General features: G+C 31.4%; 1 protein-coding gene across 1 annotated transcript; it reads left to right on the top strand.

Moving 5' to 3' along the window:
• Positions 1-12994: 12994 nt before the first annotated feature.
• LOC107956774 (GDSL esterase/lipase At2g42990) lies at positions 12995-14484 on the top strand. The gene is made up of 3 exons (XM_016892299.2): positions 12995-13395; positions 13487-13976; positions 14057-14484. The coding sequence occupies exons 1-3, from the start codon at positions 13027-13029 to the stop codon at positions 14248-14250; spliced, it is 1053 nt and encodes a 350-aa protein (XP_016747788.1). The 5' UTR covers positions 12995-13026; the 3' UTR covers positions 14251-14484.
• Positions 14485-14734: the final 250 nt, after the last annotated feature.

Raw genomic sequence — 14734 nt, 5'->3', positions numbered from 1 at the left:
CCTTTCCAATGCTATAATAAACACGAATTTTAATTAATTATACTAATCGAAATACTCTTACAAAGATATCTTACTAGATTTGTAACATCAAGTCGAAAACTCGATTCCTCACAAAATCGATCTGTCCAACCCTCCTAAACACTTCCAATCATCAATACTAGACCAAATACACTTATACTAAGCATCAATTTCATCTTTAAATCAATTTTCACAAAATTCCGGAAAATCAGTTCATGAAGATGATGAAATTCAAATTTCTTTAAATTACCTCACAAATCATGTTTAATCTTGATAAATAAGATAAAAAAACTTTTTAATAGATCCATTTTGAGTTGGAACATCCATTGATTTGTGGATTTCCTCTCAAAATTCAAGATCCACCATTAAAGAACTGTGTTTGTGGAAGAAGATGAAATTGATAAATATCCTTTAGTTGATTCTCAAATCATGTAAAAATGTTTCTAATCATCATAAAAATAGGTTTAGGATTAAAGATTACCTTTGATTCACTCTAATTCATTGATTGAAAATCTTGATTCAAGAAACTTGATAAATTTCAAAATATTTTTTGCTACTTTTAAGAATAATTTCGGGTGAATTGAGAGAGTATTTTGAGGAGAAAATTGGTTGGATCTATTCTTTGATGATAGATCTTTAAAATCATGTAAAGAAAATGAATTTTAAAGCTCTAAAATATGTGAAAAGTGGGCTAGATACATTAGCTTTAAAACTGAAACCACCAACTAGAAATTTAAAAATTGGAAAATTTGCCTAATGGTCACTCCCACATTTCTCTTATTTTATCATTTAATCATTTCCCTCTAAAATTTAGAATTTTAAGGTTTATTTGCCATATAAATACTCTAAATTTTCTATTGTTTTACAATTAAATACTATTTAATTAATATTTAAATTTTACTCAAATTACCCCAAATTAAAATTATTTTAAAAAAATTTTTCAACCCAAATTAATTTTTTTCACTAATAATTATTTAGAATCTTTAAAATTAATTTTTTGAAAATATCATTTATTTATTTTTAATTTTTCGGATTATTATTTAATCGATGTTAGATTAAATTAACCTCCCAAATTAAATTAAGAATTACAAGAAACCCTATAAATTTCTAGTTTCACACTCAAAACCCGAAAAATATACCAAAAACGTAACACCCCTAACCCTTATCCGTCGCTAGAACATGGTTACGAAGCATTACCGGACTTTAGAGATTAAATATGGACATTTCGCAACTCTTATTATACATATCAAGAGTCAATTATAAAACACTCATATTGTCCCTTAGATGGGCCCTCAAGGCCTAACATACACCGTAGAAGTGAATCGGGACTAAACAGGATACTCAGGAAATTTTTCCCAAAATTTCAAAAATTTTCTTAGGGGCAGGGGACACACGCCCATGTGTTAGGCTGTGTGCAAAAACCTTGACATTCTATTTTAAAATCTTAAGGTGCAAGGGACATACGGCCAGGCCACACGCCCATGTGCCAGGCCATGTGTGACACACGGCTGAGACACACGCCTGTGTCTCTGCCCGTGTAGACAAAAATAGTCATTTAAGGCATCTTTTCTCACACATTCTTGACTTCAATCTACACATACCAATTTCATACATATAGACAATAATAAGATCTCCAAAACAACCAATTCCTAACTTTAATATCATTATATTATCACATATATTTCAACAATCTAAGCTAGAACATAAATTAATTCACATATGCAACCCCCTATATTAACATGCTTTACCAATTCATTCAATACCCATACAAACATTTATACCAAACATGACAAACCATACATATATAAGTTAACATGAAACATAAACAAAATGTAATTTTAACATTTACACAACCATTTCAATCCCTATACATGCCATATAAAACATAGTATATTTAGCTAAATCTACCGGCAAGTTGGATAGTGTGATTCGATGTGTTGATTCGACCTCCCAACTTCTCGTAAATCTACAAAGAACATTAAACAATACAAGTAAGCTTAATGAAGCTTAATAAGTTCGTTGGCTTTAAACATAAATCTTACCGAACATACTATAACAATTCATTTAAATAAATCATTCATTACATATTTCCTGCAACCACAACTTTAATTAATGAATTCACTTGTTTCATCTCAAATTCAATAATATCATCGAGTCTATGAATAATAACTCAATATGTCACTTACCGAATTAGCAACCTTTGTCAAATCAGTAAACGTCTTAAGGATATGAGTACATCGTATACAGAAGCCCGAAGGCTGCATAGAAGCACATAAGTGCTAAAGAAAACCCGTAAGAATTGAACGAAAGCTCATAAGAGTTGAATGGAAACCCATAAGGGTTAAACTGAAGCTCAAAAGAGCTGAACTGAAACCCATAAAGGTTAAACTGAAACTCATATGAGATAACTGAAGCTCATGAGAGCCAAAAAAAAGCAAATACGGAAGTTCACAACAAATGCTAAACCCCAAATTACTTGGGTAATTTGTTGTCAATTCCTCTTTCGCACTGAACGACTGTACTCAATCCCGTATTCCATTCTCTCAGAACATTCAATTAAATTTCATAACTTTAACAATAATTTTATTTTCACAATGATATAAATAAATAGACATTACTATACATCAATTTAATTTATAACATTAAAATTTAACCATACCAACTTACCTAGGCTAAATTGTAAGTTTGTAATAGTTGAGACTATTCTATTAATTTCTCTTTTTCTCGTTGATCTACTGGATCTTGATCTAAAATATAAAATTATTCATGCATTAGCATATATTTCAGTTTCAATTCACTTCACAATCAATACCCTTCAATTTTCAAAGTTACATAATTACCCCAACTTTTACAATTTTTGCAATTTAGTCTTTTACTAATTATCCTATCAATTGAGCTAATTTTTCTTAATTAACAACTATCTAATTATTCTAGGATATCTTACAGCCTTTGATACATAGAAATTTAATAGAAAACCCTAATTCTTTAATTCTTCACAATTTAGTCCTAAAATCAATTTCTATTGAAATCACTTGATAAAATCATCATATAACAAAATCAGAACTCTAAATCCATGTTAATTTATCACAAACATCCAACACTCATCAATGGTAACTTTCATAATTACCCATAAAATCAAAAACTTAATGAAATAGATAGTTGGACTAAATTGTAAACGTCTTAAAAACATAAAAAAATTCAAGAAAAGAGCAAGAATTGAACTCACTTGTAGAAAAATATGAAAAACCAACTTCTTAAGGGTTCTTCAATGGTGTTTTTGGCTGAGAATTTTGAAGAAATGTCTAGATATTCAATTAAATCCTATTTCTAACTATTAAGTTTTATTTCATTTCCAATTTTACCCCTTGTTCAGACTAATTTCATGATTTTTCTACACTCATGCCATCCAGCCTCTTGTTTTAGGCTTATTTACCCTTCAAGTCCTTCCTCATTCAACATTTAAGCTATTTTATCACTTTAGCAAGTTTTGCACCTTTTTAATTTAGTCTTTTTTAATTAATTAATTATCAAAATGTTAAAATTTTCTAAAGAAACTTTAATACTAACTTAATGACACTTCATAAATATTTATAAAAATATTTACGGCTTGGTTTATGAACTCAAGGTCTTGATACCTCGTTTTTGAAACCACTTAACTTAATAAATCCGTTTAAAACACACATCATCAATTCAAAGACCTTTTTAAAATCACACTTGACTCGTAAATAAATAAATAATAAAATTTTCAAACTCACTCGTCGAATTTAGTGGTCTCGAACCATTATTTTTGACACTACTAAAAATTGGGTTGTTACACTAAACTACTAGACCCGGTTTAAGAATATTACACTAGTACCCGAACATAATCCCTGCTCACTTGATGTTAGTATATCTTGAATCAGAAGAGTTTCTTGTGGGTCAAAGATTCTTGAGCAAAGACGAGTGTGTGTTGGAAGTTGACAAAAGGGTGCAAGTGGCGGGTATGAGCTACATTTATACAAAGGTCTCAACAGTTGGAGATATGGAAATATGTTGGGCTTCATACATGCACTTCTGCACATATGATGCAAGACCACCGTAAGCTTGATTCAAAAACCCTTTGCAACTGCATATTGGCAATGGTTAAAGACATGCCCATAATTCTTGTATCGATTTTGATTACCGAAATGCAAGAACGATTCTAGTATCAAGTTTCATACCGGAATGCATAGTTGCCTAAACAAATAACTATGGATCAGTTGTATGGAAATTAAGATGCGTCATACAAGAAACTCTAAGGGTGGATTATTACAACGTAAAAGTACGTTTCAGTGACTTTTTTTTATTAACAAATGTTGTCTTCTTACGACCGGGACAACCAACTACATCGGGGGGAAAAACTTTTCACTATATGTTTTAGACATTCGATCCATGCATTCGGGCCATTTCCCACTGTACGCCGCTTATGCAAGTAGATGAGACTTGGCTGTCGGGAAATATATGTAGATCCTCCTCACTACGATTGCACAAGATAATAATCAGAACTTGCTACCGATAGCATTTGCCATTGTTGAGGAAGAAAACATAAAGTCGTAAAAAATTTTCTTGGAGAACTTCCGGAGGTATGTTGTCACTCAAGAAAATGTTTGCATAATTTTTGATAGATCAAAGAGATTAATTTTTATAATTAGGCATTTAAGTGTTCTGTATAGATCCATCTATTACATTAAGTACATTGCGATGCACTTCTACAAGGAATTCAAAAATATGAATTATCTTTCTAATTTTTTTCCATATGTTTAGAGCTTTTGAAATGACATATATATAACATGTTGTAACGATCCAGTGTACAAGCTAGAACCACATCGGTTCAGACAGAGACTAGCTGACCTTGAAGCTGATATGTAAGGTCAAACAAATACTAATTACAAGAGTGGTTTGAGAGTATGAAGCCTTGGTAATGGGCTCAAAGTTTCAATAACAGTTTGTGATAAGGTCATATGACCACCAACCTGGCAGAGGTCATTAACATGGTATTGAGGCGTATACGACATTTCCTAATTGCATACATATTTCCAGCTACTTTCCACCAAATGACCACATTGATGCCAATAATGGGGCTTAGAAAAGTAAACCAGATGAATGCGAGGTTCGTGCATGTCGAGACGATTAGAAAGGCAATGGCGGTCAACATTCGAAGAGCGAGGACCATGAATATTGAAATATATTATTGACATTTTAAAACTTTTCGGGTAATAGAAACCGTCAGTTGTCGACTAGGTATCCCACCTAAGACATACAGAGTCGATCTCCTAAATAGGCGATGCAACTGTGGGAAATTCCAGACGTTTCATTATCCGTGTGCTCGCGTCATTGCAGCATGCGCTGATGCCTCTATCAATGTTGAACAATATATCGATGAGGTATACATACTAGAACGCACGTTACGTATTTAGGGAAACGAGTTCCTAACAATGTGGGATGTGTCAACGTGGGAAGTTCTTTCGTCGACTTTCGAGTTGGTCTTAGACTGTAGTCTCTGTAGGAAGCCCAGAGGTCACTTGCATGTCACTCGAATAAGAAAAACATAGGCATAAGGGAGAGGGTTGACATTAAACATTGTGGCGTGAGTAGATCAATTGGTCATAATCAAAGCAAATGCCAGTATCAAAACTACCACCCATGAGAGTTATCTCGGTCGACTAGAATGTAAATTATGTATAGAATTTCCATTCTTTTATCAACTTTTATTTACATATATTTGTATGAACTTTATTGTCATGTATATTTGCATGAACTTGTAAATATTTGAACGAACTTGATTGTCATGTATATTTGCATGAACTTGTAAAATATTTGAATAAACTTGATGGGTATGTATATTTGCATGAACTTGTAAAATTTTGAATGAACTTGATGGGCATGTATATTTGCATGAACTTGTTTCAAATATTTCACTAACATGCGATAAACTTTAGCTTAAAATAAAATATGTCAAACTTTAAATAAACTGAACATTACAATAATCAGAATTATTTGAATTAAAACCATCAAAATCTATGGTTTGACGGGGTTGTCCATGGGGTGTATCGCTGTGGTGGCCTTCTTTCGCATTATAGGTGCTCCCGATGGTCAATGCCCATCTCACTCAAATTGACATTCTCATCACCCATAAGCGATCTTCGGGGTGTACTGAGCAAACTCGAAAAATCGTTGGTCACAAATGTTTGCTCGAGAGAGGTGTCGTATTGGGGTGACAATGGGCTAAATTTGTCGAACATCATTGGTGAGCTCGGTTGCTGATAGGAACTAAAATCACCCATTTTCAGGTGTATTGCGTAACCCGAGTACTCAAGGGCAAAACTATAAACCCTATTTTTGGATGATAAAAACTACCGTTTGAGTGTGTGTATGATAATAAAAGTGTCAGCTTGGGCTTGGGTGGTGTGAAGGAGACAGCTAACGTGAACGACTTTGTAGGGGATCTCGTCGTTCCATATGTAGAGGGACTACCATCAATTGGCCACCATATAAGTAGGGCAACCCATTCCGCATGTACCACTACTGATAATCCCTCAAGGGAGTGAAATCAGGAAAACATGATTCCAAATAAGGTCTTCTCTCCAACCGGACGTTCCACAACACAATATATGGTTGATGCTCTAATGCCCAATTCTTTATATGTTTTCCCTTCTTGTCAATTCTGTAGACTTCTTTGCTTAATTGTATAGTAATGTCTGAAATATGTTGATAACACTCGAATTGATGAAGCACCCGATCCCCGGTGTACCACTCCACCATTTGAAAATTTATCACGGGTGCATTAACACACCACACAATTGCATAGCTCTAGTTGACAGAGGAATGACAGAAGCAACGTCTGGTGCGATATATGGCATCTACACAAACTGCACAATTAAACACATGATTAAAATACTAATTACATCATAATTTAATAAATAAACTAATTACATGACATTAATATTATTTATTTTTTTGAAAATAAATTACCTTATCCACGACGTATGCCTCAATCATCTATCAGTATACAATGAGTGTTTCTGACTTCTAGATATTCAGACAAATATATCATCTAAAAATATAAACCAAATTCGTTAGAACATACTTTCATGAAAAAAAATCTTAATTCAATTTTAATTTTTTTTACCTATTCACAAGTGGGAACACATGTACTTGGTGACCCACTGATTCCAGAAATGACATCCTGTATAGCGCCTAAGATTGTAGCAGTATCAGGCAACCACCTATGTCGACTGTTCTGTGCTTTTTCCCCAACAAAGCTCACAATATAGCGTCACTAGTACTGCCGAACCTAGTTGTAGGAATGAGCACCTTGCAAATCAGGCAGTAAAGGTAGGTACATTAAGTGAACTATATTATTATTGGAATCCGACATAAGTACCCCTTATAAGCTATAGTATACAGGCCTGAGCAGCCTGAATCTTCTCCATCTCAGTCTCATAATCCAATAATATTTCAAAATTTACCTTCAACCACAAAAGTTTTAAACCCGTAAATCTATGGTACCATCACCGGGAGAGGTCCAAGCAAGTCATAGCAGAGCATTGCAGGATCTGCTATGTGGCTTGAATCGGTTACCACATCACCATCCACGAGGAACTTAATTGCATTGTGACATCCTTAGAACATCTCTTACCAGTAAATGGATTGTCCTAGCTATATGAACTTCTGCAGTAATTAAAGAACGCATATCAATATCTGCACAAACAATTTAAATTTTGAATAATCGACTTAACAAATAAACAATATAAAAGTCACAACAACTATTTTTTTCGAAGCTCATTTTCGTAATCAACAAAAATCTAATTACTCAAACGAACATATAATGTTCAATTTTATATCTTAAAAGATACAAATTATTATTAAAATAAAAAAAACACTGGTCAAACCAATCTTAATATTACTTTCAACACAAATTTATCTTAATATAAAATTCTAACATTTCTACTAAAATAAATATGCACTACCAAACTTAACTTTAAAAAAATACACTACAAAATAAAATAAACATATATACACTACAAAATTGGCATACACCATTCTATTTTTTAAAAATATAATATTACAAATATCTAAACTAACACAATTCTAATTTTTTTCTAAGTTAACATATTATTACAGGAAAAATTAAACTTTAAACACTATTCTAAACTATTAACAATAATTATACTATTAGAAAAAAAAATACATACTTGTTTTTTTGGGAGACCTTCGGCTGTGGTGAGGGAGGGAGGGACCATCCAAGTGTTTGTAATATTAAAAAAAAAACTCAAAGATGCAAAATAATTAGTACTAACCTTTTAACACAAATATCATACCTTAATACTAAACATCTACTAATATAACTAATTATACTAAAAAAATTAAAACATTCTTTTGTTTTGATTTTCAGGGGATAATAAGTACTAACTTTTTAACAAAATAATATACTTTAATAATACTAAACTACTATTAAATTAACTAATTGTACTAAAAAAATTTTAAAACAAAGTATAACTTGGGTGAGGGGAAGGGGGACCGAACCAACCCCTTTTATAATAATAAAAATAATTTTTATATAATTTTTTTAAATCAAAAATTAAAAAAAAACTAATATAAATTTTATTGGGTATTGAAATTCGAACCGTGATCGATGGGTCACATCGATGGTAGACCGTCAGGTCGGTGTCACTTGTTAGGTGATAACGATTTAATGGTCTGTCACCTATTGATCAACGGCATAAAAAAATATTTTTTAAAGTGAGATCATCGATGGCAAGGGAGACGGGTGCCACCAATTGATCAGGCATCACCGGTTTTACACTGTAGACTTTGCTTAGATTAGTAAATATTAAGGCTCTTATCCTTTTTCAATATTTATTTAATTAATTTATATTATTTGGATAAAAAAACTCTAAAATAAAAAGAAATAAAAAATGTTGTTTTCATTAAAAACGTTTGTAAAAGTGAAAATGGTAAAAAAAAGAAGAAGTTTTAACTTTAAAGTAATTGGTTCTCGTCTAAATTCATATAAATATAAAAATGTTATTTTTTATCAATTTTTTAAATATTAAATTTATATCCTAATTCGAATCAATATAAATGTAATTTTTTATTCTATTTCTTATATTTCTGTTATAAAAAAAAGTTAAAAACAACATGCTTCAAAAATTGGAAACAATAATTTTATTTTCATTATTTTATTTTATTAAACATGGGTCGAATCCGATTGAACAAAATAAAACATGGGTCGAATCCGTATAACCTTTTCATTTCTATAAAACATGTTTCTAAATTTGTAAAACATGTTGGATTATTTCTAACGTTCGTTTTCAATTTTTATAAAATAGAAAAAGTAAATTGTTGATTGAATCTTAGTTCAAGAAGATGTGAGTTTGAACGCGCTGAAATGCATTATTCTCCTATTTATAAATTAAGAAGGGGTTATGAGTAGTTTTTAGTGTTGTGTCTGTCAAAAAGAGCAAATTTGATTATAACCTATAATGAGATCGTTAAAAAAAATAAATAAAAAATTATATTTTAAAAATAAAAAATAAAAAATTGTTTTTAATTTTAATTTTTTGTTTTATTTCTTTTGTTTGTACAAAACATGTTTGGCTAATTGAAACAATATTTTTATTTTGGCTAAAGAGTATATAAGTCCTTGAATTTTGGCAAAAAAATTAATTAAACCTCTATGCGAAAATGCGCTCATTCAAACAACCCTCAAACTCTCAAATTGTATCAATTAAATTCTTTGACTAACATTTTTCGTCTTTCTCTATTAATTTTTTTTCATCTTTAACCGTTACAAAGATAAAGTGGTACTCCATATCAATGATAATTTTTGAGCACAAATAAAAAAATTTCAAAGAGAAAATTAAAACATAATAAATTCAAAAAAAAAAAATCTTTTAATAGAATGAATCTACAACTATTTGCCCAGGTTCATTTTAGACTTAATTTTTTTAAATTATAAAATAAATTAATTTTTTTTAAAAATTATAAATTTGTAAAACGTTATTAAATTTGTTGGGGATCGACCTTTATAAACAATGAAATAGTAAAAGTAGAGAAGAACGAATACAAATATTTTACGTGAAAAACCCTCAAATAGGGGAAACCACGGGCAAAGAATGTATCGACTTTTCACTAAATAAGTAAACAAATAAGAGTACAATAATATGGAGAAATAAATCTAAAAGTACTAAACGTACAATCCCAAAATCTCGAAAATAAAGTCTTAACTCGGAAATTAAAATTTATTTATATATTTATTTTTAAAAAACCTAAAGGTATCAATAGAATTAAATCATTGATATACATATAATATTTTTAAAGAATATTAATTTTAATATTTTTATAAATTTTAATAATATTTTAAAATTTTTAATAATTAAAAATTTTAACTATTTGTCCAAATTCATTCCGGTAAAAAAACTTAAATAAATATTTAGATTTATTTATATTTTTTTGCTGACATGGAGTACCATGTCAGTACAGTTAAGACGACCATATCATTACTCTAATGTTCAAAGATGAAAAACGTTGGTCAAATAATTTAATTAATATAATTTAAGCGAAGAACGTAATTAATTTGTTTACCAAAGTTTAGAAGCTTATACCTTTCATTTTTAAAACATGTTTACATTATGTTATATTTTTCATACTTTAATTTATTTTTAATGATTTTTGTGAGATTGATAATTTATATTTAAATAACCCTAAACTCTTGCACCAGGGAAATGCATGTTAAACTACTTGAAGGGGAAACACGTGATCCAATTTCCGTCTCTTTCATTCTCTCGAAATCTCCACCCAATTTTTTTGGCTGCTATTTTCCATTTTACTTTAACTCATAAATGGGTATTTTAAATTGACATAAAATAATTTTTTTTAATATTTTACTATACGTTATACATTATAATATATTCATGTGTTTGTGTAGTCTAAAAAGTCTATTAATAATGTACCAAATAAGTTCTCTTAAAGTATACTCTCTTTTTTATACTTAATTTTTTTTATTACAAATAGAACCTAAACTGTAATTTTTCTCAAATTAGTGCTTCTATTAGTGAAATTATTAGTCAAACTGTAAGTTTATTTTAAAAAAGTTTAACCTACAAATTGGTACGTAAAATACTCTCCCAAGTTGGTACTAGAGGTGCTCATGGGTCGGGCCGGGTCCAAAAAAAATTTTTGACCCGCGTCCTAGGCCCGAGCCTGGGTCGGCCCGAAATATGGGCCTAAAATCTTGTCCAGACCCTGCCCGAAAAAAATTTCTAAGCCCGAGCCCGGCCCGGCCCGGCCTGGCCCATTTTTTTAATAAACACCAAAAATTTAATTTAAAAATAAAAAATAAAAAAGTATTTTAAAAATATTTTAAAATTAAAAAATTAAAAAATATATATTTATTATATTCGGGCAGGGCTGGGCCAGGTCCAGGCTAAAAAAGTGGTGCCCGAGGCCTACCTCGTTTTCTAAACAGGCCCGGCCCGTTTTCTAAACGGGCCTCATTTTTTTGCCCAAACCCATATTTCGGGCCTATATTTTTACCCGAACCCTCCCATATTTCGGGCGGGCCGTCGGGCCGGGCCGGGCTGCCCGGCCCATGAGCACCTCTAGTTGGTACACATTTTAGTTAAATCGTTGATCAAATCATTAAGGGTAGGTTTGGATAGGTGGTGGGGTGCAGTGCGTTTAGCTTACTTTTTGTCTTACGCTACAGTATCGCTATAATATCTAATCTCATCGCCACCACTGTTTTTACATTAGCCACATTTAAACGCACCGTCCATCCAAACTCACCTTAAATCTATTTAATAAAAGATTATCAATTAGAAATTGTCATGTGACAAAAAGAGAGAGAGAGAGAAGATAAATGATATTATTTTCTCTTATATTCTACAAAAAAATATTTAGGTGCCAAAATGAAAAAAATGGCATAGCTTAGGTTCTGTTTTGTAGGTTAAACATTTTTTTATATAAATAGACTTAATGGGTTAACTAATGGAGGTACCAACTTGAAAAAAAAGAACTAATTTTGATATTATATGTGACAAAAAAAATTGAAGTACCAAGGTAAAAAAATTTGTATAGTTTAAATACCAATTTACAAGTAAAGCCGTTTCTTTTGGTATAATGAAAGTATCTTAATGTTCGTTTTACCATATATGAAGATTAATCTTTTTTAGACTTGTCATATTTTATCTAGGCTATATATTAAACACTTGATTGAGTTAGTGTTACGAGTCAATCAGACTTAACTTAGTTGAATAATGACAAAAAACATTATACTTCATAAAGTAAATTGTATTATTTTGAGGGCATTTTATCATTTTACATCTACATAGAAAAAGATACACACATAATAAGAAGCCATAATGACTTATTTGGCCTTCTAACTTTACAAAAAAAAATCATTTTAACCTTTCATTACAATTTTCACCTTTTTAGCCCTTAAACTTGTATTTTTATTATCAAATCACTCTAAAATTAATGGAAAAGTTAACGATTTTTAACTTTGCTAACATGGGTTGCTACATGGATGACATGTCAACCGTTAATTAATTTTTAAATTTTTTAAAAATTCAAAAAATATATAAAAATTATTTTTAAAAATTATTAAAATTATAAAAATATTTTTTTAATTTTAAAAATTAATTAAATGTTAACTTGTCATTCACGTGCATGACACGTTAGTAAAATTAATAAAAGTTAATTTTTCTATTAATTTTAAAGTGATTTGACAAAATTTATAAATTTATAAAATTAGATAGACAGCTAAAATATTATTATTTTTAGTTAGTGTGAAAAAAAAATCATTAGGCAACCTTACTTTTCACATTTGTGTTTATCATTCAACAAAACCCCATTTATTATTTGATTCAATATTTTATAAATATATTTATTATATAGTTTTAATTTTTCAGTCCAGCACAATAATTTATAAATGTATCTATAAATGCTTGCAGCTTGCTCCATGCTCACCGGAACTATCGAAGTGGCATGGCATCATCCATTATCATTCCCTGGATTTTCTACATTCAAATCTTAGCCATCAGTTCAAAAGCTATAGCTGCAGTGCCAGCTATAATCGTCTTTGGAGATTCATCTATTGATTCGGGTAATAACAATTACCTCCCAACACTTGCCAAGTGCAATTTCGAGCCTTATGGCCGTGATTTTCCCGGTGGCACCCCCACCGGACGTTTCTGCAATGGCCGGCTTCCTCCAGATTTCGTATCCGAAGGCTTTGGGCTCAAACCTATCATCCCGGCTTACTTGGACCCTACCTTTAGCATCTCTGACTTCGCCACTGGTGTTTGCTTTGGTTCTTCTGGATCTGGCTACGACAACTCTACAGCTGCTATACTGGTAATTCAATGAACTTATATGCCATTTAAAAAAACACAAACTTATATGTCATTAAACGCTTTAACCCTTTGACTGACTATGTATTTGACAGAAAGTGTTTCCTTTATGGAAACAAGTGGAATTCTTCAAGGATTACCAAACCAAACTACGAGCCTATCTTGGTGATGAAAAAGCGAATGAGGTCATCTCCGAGGCCTTATATATTATAAGCGTAGGGACCAATGATTTCCTCATAAACTACTATAACTTTCCTCAAAGGAGGGCCCAATTCACCATTCCAAAATATGAGGATTTCCTCATCGGCAATGCTGAGGATTTCATTAGGAAAATTTACAGTCTGGGAGCTCGGAAGTTGTCCCTGACCGGACTCCCACCGATGGGGTGTTTGCCACTGCAAAGAACATTGAACCTAAAAAACCCTCATAGCTGCTCGGAGGAACGCAATAAAGTTGCTTTGAAGTTCAATGAAAAGTTAAAAGTTTCGGTGGTAAAGCTGATGATCGAACTTCCAGGATTAGAAGTGTTGTACACAGATGTTTATGAGTTGCTTTCGCAGTTGATCACACAACCCTCCCAATACGGTAAGTTTTTAATGGACACACATTTCAATCTGTATGGTATAAGGTGGGATAAAGACTGAAGTTTGTTGGTTGAGTGACAGGATTTGAGGTTGCAGAAGCAGCATGTTGTGGAACAGGGCTGTTTGAGACGGGGATACTGTGCAATCGCCTTACGCCATACACCTGTTTAGATGCAGACAAGTATGTATTTTGGGATGCCTTTCATCCCTCCGAAAGAGCAAACAAGATAATGTCAGATGAAATGCTTCCTTCCCTCAAACTAGCGTTTCTATGATCTCCTCTAATTATTCGGCAATGGCCAATTTCTTCCAACTCCAATACGCGAGGCATTGTATGGCAATAAATTTGGAGTGAATTTGTGTAGGTGACTCGTAAATTTTTAATTTTTGGTGAAAGCATATAAGAAATTTGACTGTCCATAATGGTACTATGATTTTCAACGACCAATTGCTAAATTCAGTGCCATGATTAAGATTTAATGCTTCAAATAATTTTAATATTATTTGTTACAATTAGTACTTTGGATTTTTTTTTTATTAGAATTAGTTTGGGAGTTCAACCTATATTTGGTAAGCACCGAAATCTCTGCTCAAATTGTTTTCAATTGTCGATTGATTTAACAAATATACCAATCCATACGACGTCCTTCACAAAGCAACAAATAACAATCCATCATAGTCCTAAGAAATCAACAAGTTGGTTGGTGACATATGTAGTCATGCATGAAAAAGGGTAGTTCCTACAGTAAAAAATAGGGT

The sequence above is a fragment of the Gossypium hirsutum genome, chromosome D07, assembly GCF_007990345.1.
Source record: "Gossypium hirsutum isolate 1008001.06 chromosome D07, Gossypium_hirsutum_v2.1, whole genome shotgun sequence".
NCBI classification, from domain to species: Eukaryota; Viridiplantae; Streptophyta; class Magnoliopsida; order Malvales; family Malvaceae; genus Gossypium; species Gossypium hirsutum.
Note: the sequence above shows the minus strand (reverse complement) of the source record. Positions and strands in the feature narration are given on the sequence as shown.